Source organism: Pseudopipra pipra, chromosome 9 (assembly GCF_036250125.1).
Source record: "Pseudopipra pipra isolate bDixPip1 chromosome 9, bDixPip1.hap1, whole genome shotgun sequence".
Lineage (NCBI taxonomy): Eukaryota > Metazoa > Chordata > Aves > Passeriformes > Pipridae > Pseudopipra > Pseudopipra pipra.
This window is the reverse complement of record NC_087557.1, coordinates 2047241-2068545: the sequence shown is the minus strand read 5'-3', so window position 1 is coordinate 2068545 and position 21305 is coordinate 2047241. Positions and strand designations below refer to the sequence as shown.

The following is a 21305-nucleotide window of genomic DNA, read 5'->3' as shown; positions in this document are numbered from 1 at the left end:
CACTGATGAACAGCTGAAACACCAGAAAATTTCAGTCATTAACTCTTAGTGTGATTCTAAAGGAGCAACTTACCCGATTCTCTTCTTCTGTTCTGTACCAGCTTTGAACTTTAACATTGAAAGAGCTCAACACGAACCACTGAAGGAAAATAATTCCTTTAAAAAAAGGAAACCTAATCAAGAACAAAAAAAGGACTGTTAAATCCTGTCCCCAGCTGACTCCCTCTGAGATTTAGCTGAGACATTTGATCACACTTAGAAAACAGAGATGTTATCACTGACTACTTTATCAAGCTCTTGTGAGGATTAATTATATAGGCTGTGGTGTAGGTCACAGGGAGTGTGAGGGAGTGAAAGGTACTCCATAAAAATAGTTGCTTAGAACAACGAGGAATAACCTGACATAGGCTAGAATTTCTTAAAAACATGTGAAGATTTGCAAAAAGGGGTAACAGTCCAAGCCAGGATTTTTTTAATATTGAGAATATTAACTGTAAAACTCGAGGAAAACTTAAAATACTCCATATTGAATTGCTTAAATACTCCATATTGAATAATCTTAATTATGTTGCTGCATGATTAAAGACTGAAGTATTAATTCAAACTCACGTCTCACAAGGTGATCTCTGTTCACTTTTTACACGCACCACATTTAATTACGCTAAGCACATTGCTTTGCTTTTGCTATAAAACAGTTAATGCCAAGACCAATAAAGGCACCAACAAAGACCCAAAGCTCATAAAAACAATCTTAACTTAACAAACATTAAAAGGCAGATGCTAGAAGACAAATGCTTATTTCACGTTATGACCGCGGAGTGGACTGGGGATGATTGAAAACCGTGGAATGTGTAATTTTGTAAGGTGAGTAGGAGCAGGACGAGTCGTGCCTCAGTTTCCATCGCGTTGGAGCAGCGTGAGGGTGGCAGTGCCCGGGCACTGGGCTCGGTGCCACGCTGCCCTGCCTGCCCGGGCTCCAGCTCCCTCCAGGGCCCACGAACTGCGGGCACGGCCCTCTCTCTGGAATGGTGGCCAAGAGCCGGACTGGCCAAGAGCCGTGGAGGTCAGGGAGGGGAGCCCAGCAAAGGCCACACGTTCAGCCCACTGGGGCTGATGGACCTGCTCGTGCCCAAAGACAATAAGGCAGGTATCACCTAATCCCCGCTCTCCATCGCCTCACCTGGCTCTGCGGCACCAGTGGCTGCCCGGGGCAGGTCACACTCCGTCCAGGGCATCGCCATCCGGCCACCTCGCTCCTCACGGAGCTCCTGCAGGCTGCGGGAATTACAGGATCAATGCGGTTGGAAAAGCCTTCCCAGCCCATGGATCCCCCCTGTGCCCGATGCCCACCTTGTCCCCCAGCCCAGAGCACTGAGTGCCACAGCCAGGCCTTCCTGGGACACCTCCAGGGATGGGCACTCCAAACCTCCCTGGGCAGCCCCTGCCAAGGCCTGACCACCCTTTCCAGCAAGAAATTCCTCCTGGTGTCCCACCTGAGGCTCCCCTGGCGCCGTTCATTGCCCCCCGCCCCGGTGAGAGCCGTCAGGGGGTGCGGAGCGGAGCCGCGATGGGCTCTGTGCCGCATTCCCGTGAGGGGAAGGGGAGCAGGGGGAACGGAGGCGGCGGGGCCGGGGGTGCGAGCAGGGCGGGGAAGGCACCGAGCGGCCCCCGGCCCCGGCGGGGAGGGAGGCGGAGGAGGGCGCGGGGCGGCCCGGGCTCGGCGGCCCCGTCCGCGCTCCCCCTGCCCAGCCCCGGCCATGAATATGTAACTCCCCTCTATTTCCCGAGCTCCATTGCGGAGCCGCCGCTCGCCATATTGCGCTGCGGGGGTTGCGGCGGCAGCGCCGGCCGGAGGGACCCGGGCGGGACCCGGCGGCACTCGGTGAGCGGGGCCGGGCGGGGCCGCCGGGGCTGTCCCTGTGGGGGCCGGCCAGGGCAGGGCTGGGCTCGGGCAGTGCCGGTGCCCGGAGCGGGGCTGCCCCGGGGCGGGAGGCGGAGGGGAGGCTGCGGGCGGCGTTGCGGGGCGGGGGGCGCCGCTCGGGGCCGGGGTGTCCGGGAGGAGCCGTGGCAGGGCGGCCCCAGCGCACCCCGACCCCTTGGCCGCGGGCACCGAGCCGCCCCCGGGCCGGCGGGGGCTGCACCCCCGGGGCGATGTGTGTCTGTCATGTAGGTATGTACGTGTGCGTACAGAGTGTCTGCGGGTGCGGGGGAGCCGCGGGCAGGGGCAGCGCACGCCGCCCCACATGGCAGCCGCAGTACGGCAGCGCAGCCCCGGAGCGCGGCACTGCGAAACGCCGTCCTTGGGAAGGCAGAGCCGATTAGCGCGGTCAGGAGCCGGTATTGTTGGGGCTGCGGATCGCCCCCTCTGTAAAATATGATGGTGGATATGATTTATAGCTCTGCGTCCGCGGTCTTTTGTCTCCGCCGGAGCCCCGCGCATCGGGGTGTGCGAGGGGTGATGCTCCTGAGCTGGGGCTCGGAGCGACCTGGCTGCTCCTGCTCCTGGGAAAATGTCGCTTCCCACGGGGCAGCAGGTGCAGGAAGACGCTGTGTCGGGAGCTGTGGATGTGCCTCCTCCCTTCGCACCCGCTCTCGCTGCTTCCCATACGAATTTAGCACCTGTTCCTTGCCAAGTTGTTCACTCTGCGGTAGCTGCCTCTCCAGAATCACTTGCCTCCCTTCCTCTGAGCCCATGGCACAGTGCATGTATGAAACAAGCACTGAGCAATGTTCTCCTCGGGATTTTTGTAAGCTGTTTGTTTTTGACCCTCTCCTATGGAAAATAATTGGATCGAGTGCCTAATTCTGCAGAAATCCAGAGGACAGCTAGTGGGGAAAGATGATTTCCAGCATGATAAATCATAATCCAGCCCTGTTTGGAAGTGGCTGTAGCTCTGTGTAATAACTGTGCACTGCACACGGGCTTTTACGGATTAAAGGGAATTGCTTGCGTTTGAAAGAACGTGACTGGTGTGCGGGGGAAATTATTGTTGCTTGGGGAAAGTTCTTTAATCAAATATGTCACTCATTTCACTGACAAAGGCTCGATTTGTCATAGGAGTTCCCTGCAGAGGTACTCTAATTTGTATTCATCTGTGTTTTCATTAAAAACTTGTGTAATGAGATCATTTGACTTTCTTATACATCATGTCAAGCTCAGAGCTGGCATTCAGCGTGTGAGCTGAGAGAGAGGCACAGCAGCAGAAATGGATAAGCAGCGTAATTCGTGTTAAAATATGTATTTGTTTGAAGGGTTAACTTTGTCAGTTGTTTGGAGGTGGGAGGAATTCTCTTTGGGCAGTGTGAGCTGAGTGTCAGCCATGAGCTTTTTGGCTGGGTCTGGCTCTGTAATGGTCCCTTTCAACAATGACAAGTTTGGAACATCTTTATACCTTATTGACCCTGCAAATAGTCATTGATAATATTTAAAAACTACCTTATTTTTTTGGTGTTTGACTTTGTAATAATACAGGGACACAGATGTTGCATTGGAGGTGTTTTTTCACTTCTTCAGTGGCTAAAACTCCGACCTGTGGCTTCAAAGCTTTGAAGCCCCAGCCTTGCTGCAGCTGCCAAGAAAAGCACTGCTTGTCATGTCTTAGAGGGGAAATAATATGCAGGCCCTGGCAAAATAAATTGCACAGGTCTCCCTTTATCAATGGTGCTTTGTGTTTTAAGAGTGATATGTGGTAATGGGTCGAGTGCAGAGACTTGGTTGGGCATCTTGGGGGATTACAGCAGAATTCTGGCATTTTCAGGGCTGTGTTACCATTCAGGAGGAATGTGGTTGGCACCCATAGGAACGCCGTCAGTCTTAGATGTGAAATAGATGCTGGGAGAACTGAATTTCTGCAGCTTTCTTTAAACTCTTTCCCATGCTTACAAAAAGAATGGAACTGGGGGAAAAAGGAGCTTCAAAAACCAAGATACAAGTCTGGACTGCTCAGTTGTATTTTTCCTATAAGGAGCACTGGATCTGCTCTTACTGCAGCACCAGTTCTAGGAACATGTCGGAAAGAAATATCGGAGTAAAGGAACTCCCTCCATCTTTTTTCCCTAAATACCTTTTACCTATTTTTTTTCTGAATAGATCAGCAGCTTAATAATGGTATAGACAGAGAGGAAAAGATTGGAGAAGGGATGTTGTTGGAGCTCAGCTTGGTTCTTCTTGTTGATGAAAACAACTGGCCTTCGAAGTTGACCCTAAATTCTTAATTTTCTGAGGAATGAGCAGCATTCAATATTATGGAGCTGTTTAGACTTTTTGCAGTGGAGAAATATTTTAGGAATTATCCCTCTCTGCTTTGCCCCCACTTCTGGATCGTGGGGCTCCCTTGCAGACAGCTGAGAGTTAGCAGTAATATTCTGCTAACTAATTAAAAACCTAATCCATGCTTTACTCTTCACCTCTTGGTGATAGCATTAAACTGTTTTGGGTAATTACTGGGTTAAACTGTGTGAATATTGCTCCTGTAGTACAGTTTACAAAATGTACAATCTTATTTGTGAGGGAGTCGTTGGAATGCAAATTGTTCTTTGCTGTCACCCAGCTTTAGGCGAGAGCTGCTTCGTTGCCAGATTAACAGTTTGGCTTCTATATATTTATTGTAGCTATTAAGTCAATCATACATGAGATGGCTTGAGTCTTTTTGTCTCTCAAGTGTTGTGGGGGAGTTTATTTTCTGTTTGTTAACAGCCAAGCTGTCTTTTGTTCTCATCAATTCTCTCACTGTTGGTTGTGGCTTCACTGTGATAACTGCTAAGTGGGGGGGAAATCTTTCTGTCTGTCTAACATAGCTCTGGAAAAACTGGAATCCAAGCATATTTCTTGATCTGATATTCTCAGAATTGTTCCTATAACGTAGATGCAACAGAGTACTGGTGCTTGCTGTTAATAAAGGGGATGGATGGCAGGTGCGTTGTGTGCTGAAGAGCAGGATACAAAGGGCTCGCTGCATGTGATCCCAGGGCACCTGAATTACAGCATATTTGACTTGAACTTTCATGATGCTTCTTAAAATGTGCTTAGAAGCATCTTGACGCTGTGGCACTGCCCCAGAGCAGCTGTCCAGGAAGGTGATGAGCAGCTTTGCTGTCAGTGGGATGAAAAATCTCAAACCCCCTTCATTTCCCCATGGAGATAGAAGCAGATCTCTGCTGGCTCCTCAAGCTTTGGAGTTCAGGGTTAGTGTGGTTATTTCCACATGCCTTTGGGTTTAGACTGTCTTGGAAACTGGGTCTTTCCAACCTTTTCCACCCTGGGCTCGGGATGGGCATCTGAGGGCTGGAACAGTGCAGCGGGGCAGCAGGAGGTACAGCCCTGGAGAGAAATTAAATATGGAATATTCATGTGTCAGCTCTCTAGCTCCTTTTTCAAGTCACCCTGAAGTTATCTGCATGTTTGCAGGTTGGGATGACAGAGCTGCCTGACCCCACAACTGTCAGGAAGGAACCTGGAATGTGCACACACCTCTGGCTGGAGGTTTGGGTTTGCTCAGTGTTACATTCAGGACTGCAAAGTCCTGCAGGCAGAATGGAATCAGTGGGTTTCATTTCACCACCAAAAGTAGGTTGAGCTGTTGGGTGGAGAACAGCTGTGTGTTGGTTTTTTTCCTCCTGGTATAACTGTAGCTGTAGAAGTGATTTTTACCAGCAGAATCACCAGCCAAGAACTGTATTTCTCCACGTTTCCAGTGTAAAAACTGAAGAGACTGAGTTTTCTCGAGATTCAACCTTTGCTGCCTTTGTGGAGATGGGAAAGGTCATTTGAATTGTAGTGCAGGGATACTCCAAGGATTTGTGTTAAAATGCACAGCAAATGTAAAGGCTACAGCAGTTGAAATGATCAAACCTCACCTTATTGATTGCAGTGGTCAGGTCTTGCTTTTGGCAGCTGTTGCTTCATGGAGGCAGCAAGAAAGTGGTTCACCACAAAAAAAATGTGCCAGCAGTGCAGGGCAAGGAAAAACCCCAAAATCTCATTAAAAATATCCAAAGGCAACACATGTCATTCCTGGCCTCTTTGTGTGAATTTAGTTGCTGCGACAGATTCAGCTTTTCTGGAGTTTGAAGGTTTACTTTTGTTTGCTCCCAAAAATTTTCAGTCCTTTATCCCTCCTATCTGATACAGTACTGAAATGAATATTAGAAAGGCATTTTTGCTTTTCTCCATCCCAGTTGGTTATTAACTCTGCAGTCTAAGGTTGATTTAAGAGACGAAAAAGTTCATTTTTGAAACTCACCTGGGTAGACACACACACTTCCTAATGTGAGAAACTTCGCATAAAATTTAACAACTAGCAGATAAAATCACAATTCTACTCCTCCAGAGTTCTGCTTAATATTGTTGCTTCACAGGGCTAAATTATGGCTTGGTAGTGGCTGTTTTCCTTTTTATTTGAGTTGTTGGCCAAGGTCTCTGGCACGGTTGAGGTCAAGTGCTTGCCTGATCTATTGACCCACATTAACAGTGAAAAGTTGCTGTTCCTGTACCAGTTGTGGGGTTTGTTTTCACTCCTAGCAGAAGCATTAATGTTGTAGCATATTTTAATACTAGTTTGGACAAGATATCGATGGTGTGAAAGGCAAAGTACCAGGATTTGAGCTTTAGTGATTAAAGTAACCTTACTGCCTGATGCATTAGAACAGTGGGCAATGTTTGCCTTTTTTTTTTTGGTGTGTGTACCAAAACCTGTGAAGTTTTCTAATCAATCTCTTTGAGATTAAAAAAAAACCCTAAGCTTTTTAATTAAATGCACGGAGAAGCACCAACTTAAAATCACAAACTTGTGTCACATCCAAAGGTATGTGACTGTTCTTAACACTGTGATAAAACAGCCTGGAGTATCATAAGAAGTGTAATTTGGTGCTTTTTTTTTTTCCTTACTGCCCTTGCCATCTAAACCAGGAGGAATTATGTCCCTTTGGACACTTCTGTCAGCGTTGGATCCCCTGAACCCTTCCAGAGGTGTCCATATGCACAGCAGGTGGTTTGTGTGAGGTCACACCCCAGGATGAGCAGCTTGGCAGCCAGGTTGGGGATGCTCCATGGATCAGTCCCTCTCAGGTCCAGGACATCGGGAATGACGACTGAAGATCCCATATCTTAAGGCAGCAGGTGGAACACTTTCTCAGGAGAATAAATACAGTGAAGAAAGTGTAAAAGATCATGTGCTTCCAAGCCTGTGGTGTCAGAAATGCCAATACGATTTTTTTCCCTCTGTCAGATGTCCAGCAGCTTCCAGACATTCCATAATCACAGCTTTAGGTGTCGTTACTTGCTTTTCAAGGAAGGGTTTTTTTTTAATGGTGAAGAGAAAGACCTGTTAAGTTTCTAGGCAGGCTGTGGGAAAACAGGAGTTTGGGACTAGTTATCAGGAAAACTAAAATCTGGGATCTGGTGTGATTGAGAGGGACGGTCGTGTTGGGAAAAGATTTTTAGTGTAATCAACTGTGGTGGCTGTTAAACTGTGCCCATGCCTTGGATTTCTCTGCATTCCTCAGTTTTATTGGCTGCTTTGGGACATTTTTGAGTCTTGAATTAATTATGCAATGTCTTTCCCTCCTGGCTGGGAGCGCTCCAGGGCAGCACTGAGGTTGTCTCTCTTTGCTGCTGTTCTTTATAGACTGGCAAACCTCAGGTTTCTCAGTATTTAAATGTACAACTTGGCACAGCTTTGAGTGTGTCAACATCAGCATCTGCCACTGGTGTATTTACAAATAGTTTTATTGTATTAGGAACTTCTCCACTGTGCTAGTCCATCACTTATCTGCCATTCAGTGGGACTTGGATGGACCCATCTGAACACAGAATTTTTGTTTTAATATTAGTTGTCTGGTTTTATTATAGTGAAACTGTTTTCTCAGCCATAGTGGGGCCATATTGATACAATTGATCAAAACATCAGAATGTTCATCTCTTCATTTCCTTCTGTAAATACAGGAGGAAAATAGGATGGCAAGGAACCAGGTGAAAACACTGTTAAATTGGGATTGCCAGGGTGGTTATCACATGTTTAATTTTTAATGACTTATAATAGTGAGAGGGTAAATCTGCTTTGAGTTGTTTCCTCACATCGGACATGGACCGTAACCCACGTCCCCAGGTGCCACATCCACATGTCTTTTAAATCCCTCGAGGGATGGGAACTCCACTACTGACCTGGGCAGCTGTGCCAGTGCCTGACAGCCCTTTCACTGAGGAAATTTTCCCAAAATCCAACCTGAACCTCCCCGGTGAGAGGACTGTGCTGGCATTTGTGAGGATTTTTGGAGGACTTAAGGTGGTGGTGAAGTTTGTAATGATGCAGGTGGTTTTAAATACACACTATCAAAAGCCCAGTTCAGAATCCAGGGATGATGCCCTGACATGGATCTGATTCCTTTCTTACTTCCCAGCAACACTGTTGGCCCTGGAGTTGCTGGTGTGCTGGTTTCTTTCTTTCATGGAGCACAGATTGTAGAATCACAGAATCACAGAATCAGCCGGGTTGGAAAAGACCTCCGAGATCATCAAGTCCAGCCCTTGATCCAACCCCGCTGTGGTTCCCAGCCCGTGGCACTGATGCCACATCCACTCTCACCTTCAACACCTCCAGGGACGAAGACTCCATCCCCTCCCTGGGCAGCCCATTCTGATGGGCTGATTACCCTCTCTGGAAAGAATTTCTTTTAATATCCAACCTAAACCTCCCCTGGCACAGCTTAAGGTACCTGTTCCGTGGAAGACAAGGGGAACATGGTTTTAAAACTGAAAGAAGGTAGGTTTAGATTGAATATTTGGAAGAAATTCTTCCCTGTGAGGGTGGGGAGGCCCTGGCACAGGCTACCCAGAGAAGCTGTGGCTGCCCCTGGATCCCTGGAAGTGTCCAAGGCCAGGTTGGACGGGGCTTGGAGTAACCTGGGCTGGTGGAAGGTGTCCCTGCCCATGGCAGGGGCTGGAACAAGATGGGATTCAAGGTCCCTCCCATCCAAACCATTTTGGAATTCTATGACGATACAATTTTGTGTCTCTTCTCCCTTGTTCTCTATTCTGATTCAGTGATTCCATCACACACAGTCAGTCCCAGGACGTGTTTGTTTGTAAGCTGAGATATCACCCAGTGGAAAGCACGGTGTTGCAAATGCTTGTTATTTGTTATCAGATTTGGCTTCTGAAGCTTGGAATTGCTATTTGGAGTTTCAGCTTCATATTTTATATTAATTTGGCATCTTTTATAGTCCTTTAATTGGCTGTGATTGTGCTGTGCACGTGAGACTTCTAGTTAATGTGTGCAAAATGTTTGAAACGTGTTGGGAGCCTCTCATTTTTAGCCATGGCAGGCATTTACAAAGGAGCTCACATTACCCATCAGTATTAACTATAAAGTGTTTGGTAATAATTCTGAAATTAGCCCATTAATATACTTTTAGGCATTTTATGAATAGCTGGAACTGTTCACTTGATAACATTGATTTATTTTTTTTTATCTGATCCTCATGAATTGGCAGATGGATAGTTAACCTGCCCCCACTTACAGCTCTATCCTAAGTGTTCTTTTTCTTAAATACATGGCTATATCATGTGTTTGTGAAGAAAACTCCCATTTAAGCAGATTTGCTGGATGTTCTGTATAACATAACAGGTGTCTGAGGGCCCAATTCCCTTGTTGCTGTTTGAACAGCTCAGACAAATGGATTCTACTCTGTATAAAGCCAGTGGTCACTGTTGTCCCAAAAAAGCCTTCTGATGTTTCTTATGCGGGCAGGGAGGATGCTCACAGAATAATTGGCCACATAGATTGTAAAAGGTCAAATTTCTTCAGCTTTTTATTGTGGCAGTGGTTTATTGGTGGTAGTTGCTGTTGGCTTTTTTTGGCTGGGTCACTTTCTACACAGCAAAACTAAGGATAAGTGTCTCTGATAGTGAGGGAACTCCATCATCAGAATAATTTGGGTTGGAAGAGACCTCCAGAGGTGATCTGACACAACTTCCTGGTAAAAGCAGGTCAGGTTGTTCCCCACCACATCCCCACCACAGTTGAGTGTGACTGTCTCCGATGCTGCATGGAAATACTTTCTATTTTGGTTTTGGTACCTTAGGTAATTGTTGCTTTCTGTCCGGCTCGTAGTGTGAGCCCACAGCACAAGCTCCTCGAGGTTTTAAATGGGATTTTAATGTCTGAAGCAGACAGTGATGATGGAGAGCAAATCGTATCCTAATTTGTGTGTTGGAGGTGAGCTGCCCTACAGAGCCACTGTGTTGTGATTGCAACCCTGAACATCAGGGCATGGGGTTGAACTCGGTGTTAGCGAAGCTCAGGTGTGATTGGGTCGAGGGAAGGTGACTGTGCACGTGGCAAATAGAACATTGAATGCAGTTTGCAAACAGGAGGTGAAAACCTTCCCAGTAGGGGATGTTGTGACACTGAACTTCACTGGGAGGACAAGGCCTGGTGGGTGAAGGGACTAAAGCCACTTCAGTAAGACTTTGCTCTCTTGAGCTGAGCCCCTTTGGAGATCAGGGTCATTATAGGCAATGCCACATAAACTCAGGAGAGGCAGCTGGAGGAGTGGTGACAATAGAGAGGAAGGGGAGGCACAGGCAGATGCAGTGACACACTTGTTCAGGATCACTGAGCAGTTCAGTTCAGAGCTGGGAACAAACTGAGCTCCAGGCCAGAGCCTGATTCCACTGTCTCCCAGGGATCTTTTGATCTGGAGAGGAAAAAACTTTCCGAAGAGCGTGAATGCTCAAGGTAATGCTGGATTATAACCTGCTGTTAGCTGTCCTGTGTTATAACTGAACACAGAGCCATCCGAGCTGCCAGTGAACTGCAGGCAAGATTAGTTTCTTCAAATAGTGTCTTCCAGAATTGTATGAATTTTTTTTTTCTTCAAATCAAGCTCTTCAGTCAGAAAGTAAAAGCAGAAAAAAACTTAAATTTCAGCCTTTTTTAATTGAATAAATTTAAATGAATGGCGGAATTGAAGACTTTGTGAAAACATGCAATCTGCCCCCGGTACTAGTTATAGTATGAGAGAGAGAGTAAAACCCCAAACTCTAATCCTTTTAAGCCTCCAGGTAACTGCAGTATGATACCTGTTTTTAAAGGACCTAATCCTTTGGAAAGAAAAACGAGAATGGCTGAAGGTGCTGTTGAACTTGGCACACCAAAGAGAAGTCTAACTCTTACTGTTTTAAGTCTAAATATTTACCTTTTACAACTTGGAACAGAAATCAGTTGATCTCTAAGATTTTAATACTCTGTAAAAATATGTGTAATAGTTTTTTTTTAAGAGCCTGATGCAATTTTTTTTTTCCTCAAAAGTGTTTTTTTCATGAAAGTATCAGAAATGTGGACACTGTTTAGAGTTGCATTGGGGTGATGTGGTTATGGCTGGGTTTGTGGGTTATCTGCTCCAGCTGCTTGGCACCATTCCAGCCTTTCCCTGCCCTCAGGGTGTGCTGACACAACCACACCTGCACATGCTCTTTAGCCTTTGCCTGGGCTAAAATAGGGCTAAAATAGGCATTGCAGAGCATTTTGGAGCATAATCCAAGTTGTGAGGGATCTCTGGGGGCATCCAGGGGAAAGCCTCTGGTTCCCTGGTTAAAGCAGGACAACCATCACTGTTAGTGCCAACATAGGAACTTTAGGGAACCAATATAGTGCCAACATAGGGAGCCTTAAATTGTTCTAAATGACAAATTTCGAGATGTAAGTCAAGGAGCCATGGTGTATTGGTGGGTCTGAGGGGTGGGAGAGCTCTGCAAGGTAAATTGGGAAGAGCAGGAGCAGAGACACCTCCTTCAGAAGAAGGACACTGGCATAAATTCCCCAGTTGGTGAGGAGGCAGGAGATCCAAGGGCCTTTCACATGGGCTCTTCCACACTGATATTTTTTTCCTTGTAACTGCCTGTTTTCCAGCACTTCAGGAACAAGACTTATTTTCTTGTGAAGTTTTGGAACCCCAACCATTTTTCTTCAAATTTGTTTTAGAAAATGAGCACAAAGAGCGGGACTGCATAAGCCCTGTTTCCCTGTTTTCCAAGGAAATCAGGCTTAAATAGGAAGTTTTCAGCTGGAGTGATGTACTGCTCTTTCCTGGAGCCACAGGCTCATCTCCCAGCACTGTTCAGCTTGTGGGTGAAGTTTGGATTTATAAAGTCAATCCAAAGTTTCCTGAGCTCCTGAAGAACAGCACAGGTGGCGTTTGTTTTATTTTGTTTTTAACACTGTAACAACACAGAGAACTGAGAAACAGCCTGGGTACGATAAACCAAAATTGACCCATTCTGATAATCTTGAACAATCCCCCTGTTTCCAGTTTTCTTCTACAAAAGATGCAGATCAACCGGGCAAGTTTTAGGACTAAACACCAAATGTCAGCTTGTTTCTCATTTTCCAGCTGCTGTTTGGAGCAGGGGAGGGACAGGGAATCAAACCTGGAGAAATTAGATGAGCTTTAAGGTCCCTTCCAACCCAAAGTATTCCAGGGTTCTACCTAATAGCCATAACAGTGGATGTGGCTACTTTATGTCAGGCTTTTTTTCCCCCTCCTTCTTTTTTCCTAAGGTGAGAAAACTCTGATTTCTGTGCCTGGATGGAAGTAGATCTAATAATCTTCACTGCACTGCTTCTCTTGCTTTTCCCTTCACAATTAATTAAACCTTACAAAGTAACCTTGTTCTCCAGAGAGGTTTTGGCTCTTTTCGTATAGAACTTGATGAGTTGGAAACTGGATTATAATGTATGTGGTAGATGCTGATAGAAAATGCATTTGGCTGCTGAATTGAAGGGTCTGGAAATACAAATTTAGGTTTAAAAAAGTGGTAAAAGAAAGGAAGAAAGCACTTCTTCCACCGAGTAGAAATGTCTGCAGCTGTAATCTTGCTACTTCTATAGTTACATTTATTTTTTTAAACATACTCCTCAGTCCAGGGTAAGTTTTCCTGCTTCAAGGCAGGCATTTTTGGAGAGGTGGGAAGGATTGCCTCCTCTACCCCAGTGTGAGAGTCTCTTGTTCAGAAACATCCTTTTCTTCTGTCGTTTTCCCCTCACTTTTTCACATCTGCAGTGACCATGTGTGGTAATTTTGCCTCATCTCATCCAATAATCCTGAAATTCTGATGGCACAGCGTTGCAGTTTCTCTGTGTGGTCCTTTGTTTTATCGGTCAGTGACTGCGTTGCACTTGATCTTTCAGCATTCCCTAAACTTCTGTTTGGAAACTCCATGCAGTGTGTTTTCAGGAGGAAGGAAAAGCCATCCTGGTGTGCCCCAGTGAGCACTTTCAGCTGGTTTTTGTGTCATGTCTAATTTTGCCCTTCCCCTTGGTCAGGAGGCCGACCCTGCTGGACCCCTCTGCACATTTGTGAGTGGATGTTTCAGGAATATTTTCCACATCAGGTGGCGTTTGCAGCGTTGGCATCGCACGGCCGAAGTTTTATGGCCTTCAGTTCCGTGTCACTTTTGTTTAACAACTCAGTTGATTTTTGCCAAGTGTTCACGGCTCACTGGCTCCCTCAGTGTTTCTGGAGGGGCACAGAGCACGGGTTATCCGTGGAGCTGTGGATGAATAAGTGTTCCCCCAGAACTCCTGCTTCGCTGGCACAGAGCCCGCTGTGTCTGCGAGGATCTGGAATTCCACTGGCTCAGGAGAGGGAGTGGATCCTGTACCGGGCGTGCAGGAGTGTTGAGCTTGTTTCTCTTCTCCTTCCCAGCCATGTCTCAGGCCGTGCAGACCAACGGGACGCAGCCCCTGAGCAAGACCTGGGAGCTGAGTCTGTATGAACTGCAGAGAACACCTCAGGTAATCCTCGAATCCCAGAGTGCTTGGGTTGGAAGGGACCTCTGGAGACCCCCCAGTCCAACTCCTGCCAAGGCAGTGTCACCTGGAGCAGGTGACACAGGGACACGTCCAGGTGGGGTTGGAATGTCTCCAGAGAGGGAGACTCCAGGCTCTCCCTGGGCAGCTGTTCCAGTGCTCTGTCACCCTCATGGAAAGTTCTTCCTGTGTTGAGGTGGAACTTCTTTTGTTTTAGTTTCTGGCCATTGCTCCTTGCGCTGTCAGTGGGCACCACTGGAGAGTCTGGCACCATCCTCTGACCCACCTTGGAGTTTTTGATGTGCATTAATGAGATCCCCCTCAGTCTTCTCTCCAGACTAACCAGGCCCAGCTCCCGCAGTCTCTGCCCATAACACAGATGCTCCAGACCGCAACTCATCTCCATGGCCTCCACTGGACCCTCTCCAGTAGCTCCTTGTCTTTCTTGTGTGGTACAGAGCTGGCCTTGCTGGCAGTTTGATGTGTTTGTGTAGGTCCTGTTTTGTCTGCTTGCCGTGTTTCCCTGTAGTAACACACGCCATCCCCATGAGGCAGTGTCTAAATTCCTTCAAAGAACTTTTCCTTTCCGTGGCACTAGGAAGCCATCACGGATGGGCTGGAGATCGTGGTGTCCCCCCGGAGCCTGCACAGCGAGCTGATGTGCCCCATCTGCCTGGACATGCTGAAGAACACCATGACCACCAAGGAGTGTCTGCACCGGTTCTGCGCCGACTGCATCATCACGGCCCTGCGGAGCGGGTGGGTGACACTGCGGGAAAGGGGAGCCAGGAGAGGCCGAGGGTTCGTGTGGGACAGTCACTGTACACCTTTCACATCTCCTTCTTCCACCTCCAGCCATCTCTGGCACACAGATCTCATTCTTCCCTCATGAAAAACCATCCCATAACTCTGTTTCTTGCAAGGAATTGAAACTCTCTTTTATATTCTTTCTTTTTTAACTGTTTAATCCAGTAACAGTAAAGCAAACGTTACTTTCAAAAATAAATTTCATTTCCCTTATTCTTCCTTTTCCTAATAATAAGTTTCAGATTGTGTGGCCTTCAGCTGTAGTTCTGCTTCCAAGCTTCACTCCTGTGCTAAAGTGCAAATATCTTTTCTTGTATTCTTCAGTTACACATTCATATTTTCCCAGATAGAATTCTGAGGTAACCAACAGCAATTAAGGCAATGATGGTTTTATTTCTGATAATGGCAATTATCTGTGTCACGCTTGATTTGCTGTGCCTGGGTAAATTCTGATGAGTAATTAGGAAAAATTCATTAGAGGGAAACAAACCATCAGGAGTAAAGACACCAGGCTTTCAGCTACTGAGGCCTCTTCCTCTCTCAGGAAAAAGATGGTGTGATCCTGCTGTTTTAGTTAAATGAGCACAAATAGTAGGAAGGACAAGATTGGGCTAGTTTTCCCAGTAATTAGTGCTTGAACAATTGAATAGATTTCTTAGCCTTTGTTTTGCCCTGTGAGTGCTAGAAATCACGGAATCCCAGAATCCCAGAGTGGTTTGGGTTGGAAGCCCATCCAGTCCCACCCCCTGCCATGGGCAGGGACACCTTCCACCAGCCCAGGTTGCTCCAAGCCCCGTCCAACCTGGCCTGGGACACTTCCAGGGATCCAGGGGCAGCCACAGCTTCTCTGGGCAACCTGTGCCAGGGCCTCCCCACCCTCACAGGGAAAGAGTTCTTCCTAAGACTGTGCCTTAATATAATTTCCACTAGAGATCCATTTTTTCTAGGTGAAAATCCAGCCAGAGAGTGAAGGGAAGAACCGGTTGGCAGAGTGGGACTTTTGAACTCCTTGGTCTAAACACAGTTTGTTCAGACATACCTTAAAATAAAAAAGCAGCAGGGAGAGGTATGTTTGGGATTTTTGTTTAAATATCTGCAACTACCATCCCAGATTTACTATAAATACTGAGTCTTAGCGAGCCCTTTGACTAAGAATGGCAGCAGCAGGGCAGAGTTTTGTCCCTGCTGGAGAGTTAGTGCCCTTTGCTTCCTTCTTGTTCACGTCCAGCAACAAAGAATGTCCCACATGTCGCAAAAAGCTCGTTTCCAAGAGATCCCTGCGCCCAGACCCCAACTTCGATGCTCTCATCAGCAAGATTTACCCGAGCAGAGATGAATATGAGGCTCATCAGGAGAGGGTGCTGGCAAGAATCAGCAAACACAACAACCAGCAAGCCCTGAGCCACAGCATCGAGGAGGGATTAAAGATCCAGGCCATGAACAGGTACGTTAATCGTGTCATTTGTCCACGTGTCACCTCGTTTGCTTTCAAACTAAAAATATGCTGCCTGTGTAGCTTGAGAGTCCTCTCCTCTCCTCTGAAGTCTGCCAAAATAATTTTCAACCTTTGGCAAAACAGTTTTTAAGCTTTTGCCTACTAAGAGAAACCTTCATACTGTTCCCTGCAACTCCTGTGGTGGCCTGATGGAGATTTCAGCTTAGTTTTACCCAATTATGGCTGTCATGTCTTGGATAACAACCCATAATACAAGGAATTCTGTACCAAAATACTACCCTTCCATGCAAATAAATGCACATAATACCAGGACTTAAGTTTTAGTTGCAACTTAACTCACAGGCTGGAATATGTGGTGATTGCGCTGTAGTGAAATTTCCAGTGTCCATTTAAACTTCAAAGAGCCACCTGGGAAAGAGACCCCAGACTTTCTGTTGTGGTGAAGCATGGTGTGATTTGTATTTTTAATCACACATGGATTCATGTTTAGATGAAAATAATGGTCTGCAATTGCCTGAAAACCAACTGTATGAAGTTAAAATGGTCTTAAAACATGTCTGAAAGTTGTTTGAGGGATAGGAAAAAATTAATAATCTTGTCTATGAGAATCTTTTTCTAAAAAAAAATATTAATATTTGTACAGGGCCTGTCCCCTGGGTGAATTCTGAGTGGGGATCAGGGTTGGTCTGTATTTATTGTGCCCAGGTTACAGAGGGGCAAGAAGCAGCAGATCGAGAACGGCAGCGGAGCAGAGGATAACGGAGACAGCTCCCACTGCAGCAACGCCTCCACACACAGCAACCAGGAGGCAGGGCCCAGCACCAAGAGGACCAAAACCTCGGATGATTCCGGGCTGGAACTGGACAATAACAACACCACTGTGGCCATAGACCCTGTGATGGATGGGGCCAGTGAGATCGAGCTGGTCTTCAAGCCTCACCCCAAGCTCATGGAGAACGACGACAGCGCGCAGACGAGGTCAGTCTGCTGCTCCTCTCCATGTGCTCTGCTCCTCCTTGCTGCTGCTTTTGGCTTCTGTCACCTCTTGGGGCTTGGAAAAATCCATTTACTTTGGTCACACAACATCCTGTTCAACCATATCACAGAGTCACACAGTGGTTTGGGTTGGAAGGGACCTTAAAGCCCATCTTGTTCCACCCCCTTCTACCCCAGGTTGCTCCAAGCCCCGTCCAACCCTTGTGTGTCCAACCCTTGGACACTTCCAGGGCTGGGGCAGCCACAGCTTCTCTGGGCACCCTGTGCCAGTGCCAAATGCAAATAAGCACTCCTTCCCTCTTCCCATTCCAAGTCAGGTACTGCTCAGCTGTTGGGAAGTTACAGTAATGAGCTGTTTCAAGCCTTTGATCACAAATAAAGATGTTTTTAAGTTTTTTTTTTAGTATTGCAGTTCACAGTAGGTAGTGGGATGAAGGTGTAGTATCAGCCCCTTTCTACTATTCTGAGATTCTTTGGGAATAAACAAACCTTGTGGAAGTGTCAGCAGTTTTCAGAGCAGCTTTGTGCCAGCAGGATTTGCAGGCTGGAAGGTTTTCCTGGCTTTTTTTTTGTTCACAATCCAGTCCAAGCACTGACAGCAAATTTTGGCTCACAGCAACGAGTAGTTTTGTGGAGTTTCCTCAGGTCTCTTCTTGGCTTTCTCTGCTGATATGTCTCTGTAATGTCTGTCAATCTGTGAGAAGCTCCAGCTGTGAGCTGTCTTTAAAGGCCTTTTCACAACTGGTGTTTAATATTTGGAGGCGTTCCAGATGTTTTTCCCCTGTCCCTGCTGCTCAGACATTGTGGTTGCTGTCACAGGTACATCAAGACCTCAGGCAATGCCACAGTGGATCACTTATCCAAGTACCTGGCTGTGAGGTTGGCTCTGGAGGAGCTTCGGAGCAAAGGAGAATCCAACCAGATGAACCTGGACACGGCCAGTGAGAAGCAGTACACCATCTACATCGCCACTGCCAACGAGCAGTACACTGTAAGCACCTCTGGCCCACACTTAATCCCACTGGTAACATGTCCTTCAGACAAATCTGATTCAATTCCACCCAGCTGCACTTGTCCTGAGTTGGCTTTAGGGTAAAATCCATGGCATCAGGTTATTTAGAAGCAGATCAGCTGCTTGTCAAGAAAATGGAGACAGCAAAGGCTTGGTTGGTAGAAAAGGAGGCATATAAATTACTTTGGGAAAATGCAGCGGTGCAGTAACTACAAGCTGGCTTATGGTGTTATTTTCCAGTTAAAATGGATGAGGGAAAAATAACACTTCATCTGAGAATCTTGGGGTTTGATGAGCTTGTAACTCGTGCCACATTATTGGGGACTCCTTCAAGCCAACACGTTGAAGTGTTACTGAAGGAGCCTGTTTTACAGCACAACCAGATTTACTTCATTTGTGTCTTGCTCTTCTCTTCCAGGTGCTAAATGGGTCGTTTTCCCTGGAACTGGTCAGTGAGAAGTACTGGAAGGTGAACAAGCCCATGGAACTGTACTATGCTCCCACGAAGGAGCACAAATAGGCCATGCTGGGAAACTGGGCTGGGACTGACTCTTTTTATAGCTACAACTTCTTTAATATGAAAAGAAGGCACCACCAGTATCTTCCTGGACAATACACGTGCTGCCTTCGGGCACCCTCAGTATACTCAGTAATATGATTAGACAGTATTCTGGGTTGTATTTAATTTAGTCTTTGGGTTGGGTTTTTTGGTTTTTCCCTAGGAGACTAAATGACCTTCTCCATCCAGTGCATTCCAGTGTTTGACATGCTTTTTTTGTTCCTAATGCATGATAACTGAGCAAGTGTTCCAGTTTGGAATGTCTTCATTTTGTCCAGGTAAATCTGGATTTCTCCTACATTTGACACAGTTACAGTAGCCTCTGTGAAGTACTGATGGCCAAGGAAGTCTGTTCAGTAGTAGCATATGCCAAGGAAGGTGTTAAATGTTAGAATTTGGTACCAGTTCTCCATCTGAAAGATTGGTAGAGAACGGATTTTGGATGGCCTTGCAGCTAGAGGTGATTCCCTAGGAAAGGTTTATTAAGTCATTTTCTTGTGAACAAATGTGAGTTTGGCATCTTGTGAGAGGCATCACTGCCCATGGCAGGGGGTGGAACGAGATGGTCTTGAAGGTCCCTTCCAACCCAGACCATCCTGGGATTCTGTGATTCTAAATAGAGCTGCAGTGAGAAAACTTGGAAACCTTGCTGTTTACTGGGCTTAATTTGATCCTTCGGGGCAAGGGGATTCATGAGATTGGTTTGGTTTTCAGTCAAAACAAGCCCAAACAACCCAAACCCGTAACTCTTCCCCATGCAGGATGTGCCAGTGTTGATGATTGCCTCCTGGCCTCTCTGACAATGCCCTGTCCTCACAGCTTAAGGGAAGTAAATCTTGTGGAAGTGTCACAGCCCCGCTCTGTTCCCTGGAGTGGGATCTCTACTGTGAGCGTGTTAGAATGTGCTCTAAAGAACTGTCTGGAAAACTTGTTTTTTAAAGCAAATCCCCCGAATTCCAGCACATGGCCATCAAAATGCTTTGCTTTAGGGAATTGTGCCACCCCAGCAGTGACCTTATCCTGGTGTGCGAGTAGGAAAGACTTCAACCATAAGCTGCTCCAAGATTCTCCTTTTTTCCTTTGCCATAGCTTTAACAAACATGGCTTAGCACTTTGGAAGACAACTTTAGTACTTGACAACGTGTACCATTGAGTGTCTTAACCTTAGGTTTGAGTGTTCCAGCTTGGCACTGGGCCCTCGTGAGGCCTGGGAGCTGCTGTTTGCATGTTCCACCCCTCTGCCCAGGCTCTGGGCTTGGCTGTGGCTCTGGGGGAGCTGCTTCCCCTGTGTCCTGCCTGAAGGATGTTCTGTCCCCACGAGGTTCCCTTTGCTGGAGGACTTGCTGATGACCCCTCACCTCTCTGCACCTGGAGCTCGAGGCAGAGCTGGTGATGGGTGAGAAGCAAGACTTCACACCACAGTGTTGCTCCTCCTGTGTGCTGCCCGCAGTTCCACTGGTTTTGGCATGTGCTACACCAGTATTCCAATGCTTGGGGATTCTCCTGGGAAGGATTTACCCTTCCCTGGCTCCAGGCTTTCCTAGCACCTGTAAATATGTGTCCTTTCCAGCTGCTGTTCCAGGTCAGCTTTATCCCGCTGAAAACTGCACAGGCTTCCTTGAGTGACGGAATTGTTTTCTCTGACTGGAGAGACTTGGGGGTTTGTGACTTGAAGTTTTGAAGCCCCAGAACACAGAGGGGGCAGTTCTTAAGGAAATATGTTCTTACTTTCTGGTGAAACGTTGCTGTATAGACTAGTAGTGCATGTCCACAGAATATAACCGGGGGGTGGGGGAGCAGCCATGGGAAATGCTTTAAATTCATGGGGAAACTTCTAGATTAGTTATCAGCATCCCTTCCAGTGTGAGAGCTGTAGGGATGAACAGGCCCTGAAGCAAGAGGGGTGTTTGTGAAGCTGAGCAGTCTGTCTAGGAGCTGTCTGTCACTTTGTCCCCAGTTCTTTCAAAAAGTGTGGGAGAATGTGAAGCTTTTATTTTCATGTTGTAGTGAATTTCCTGAATATTTATGTTCTTTAAATATTATATATATAATGTAGTTGTTTGATTAAACCATTGATTGCACTGTGACTCTTTAGTGCTAGAAACTATTTTATTTTCAACATGATGTTACTCTTGCCCCTTTCAAAGCCGCGTTATTTTCAAGTACATAACATGTTAGGTATGGGTAAGCCTAACTTATGTCCTATCCAACTAAAGTCCCACTGAAATGCTCAAACTGACAATAAAAGCAAAAATGTTATCAACAACCTGTTGGAACTTTCAGTGCTGCTTCCTGTTGTAGCTGATAGAAGAAGCCCTTTGGGGTGTGTTTTAGTGCTGCCCCTGAGCTCCACTGTGTTGGGTGTTCCAGTCCCTTAGAAGCAGTGAACTCCAAAGGGTGTTCTGTGCCTTCAATGAGAAATAGAGGCACATAGGAGGCAGCAGCTCTTCCACTGACTTGTCTCAAGTGTTCCTGTTCCAGTCAGATCCTGGAGCCCCAGGAAGGGGATGAAGGATTTTCGCAGCACTGGGTTAAACCCCGGTACTTTCGTTGCACTGAACTGCAGGAAGCAGCTTCGGTCCAAAGCAGTGGAGGGCAACTGTAAATCACCTGGGGCTGAGGTGCCTTATTTTAAACAGTGAAGTTTTGTTTCTTTGCTTGTTTTCT

General features: G+C 46.7%; 1 protein-coding gene across 1 annotated transcript; it reads left to right on the top strand.

Moving 5' to 3' along the window:
* Positions 1–1789: 1789 nt before the first annotated feature.
* RNF2 (ring finger protein 2) lies at positions 1790–20904 on the top strand. Its single transcript, XM_064664069.1, has 7 exons — positions 1790–1882; positions 13705–13793; positions 14407–14567; positions 15844–16059; positions 16777–17049; positions 17887–18058; positions 18498–20904. Exons 2-7 carry the CDS (start codon positions 13707–13709, stop codon positions 18597–18599), a joined length of 1011 nt encoding a protein of 336 aa, XP_064520139.1. The 5' UTR covers positions 1790–1882; positions 13705–13706; the 3' UTR covers positions 18600–20904.
* The last annotated feature ends 401 nt before the right edge of the window (positions 20905–21305 follow it).

Coding starts and splice junctions, on each gene's coding strand:
- RNF2 (XM_064664069.1), top strand. CDS start 13,707: ATGTCTCAGGCCGTGCAGACCAACGGGACGCAGCCCCTGAGCAAGACC. Junction 14,568..15,843: donor ATCACGGCCCTGCGGAGCGG/GTGGGTGACACT, acceptor GTTCACGTCCAG/CAACAAAGAATGTCCCACAT. Junction 18,059..18,497: donor CTGCCAACGAGCAGTACACT/GTAAGCACCTCT, acceptor CTTCTCTTCCAG/GTGCTAAATGGGTCGTTTTC.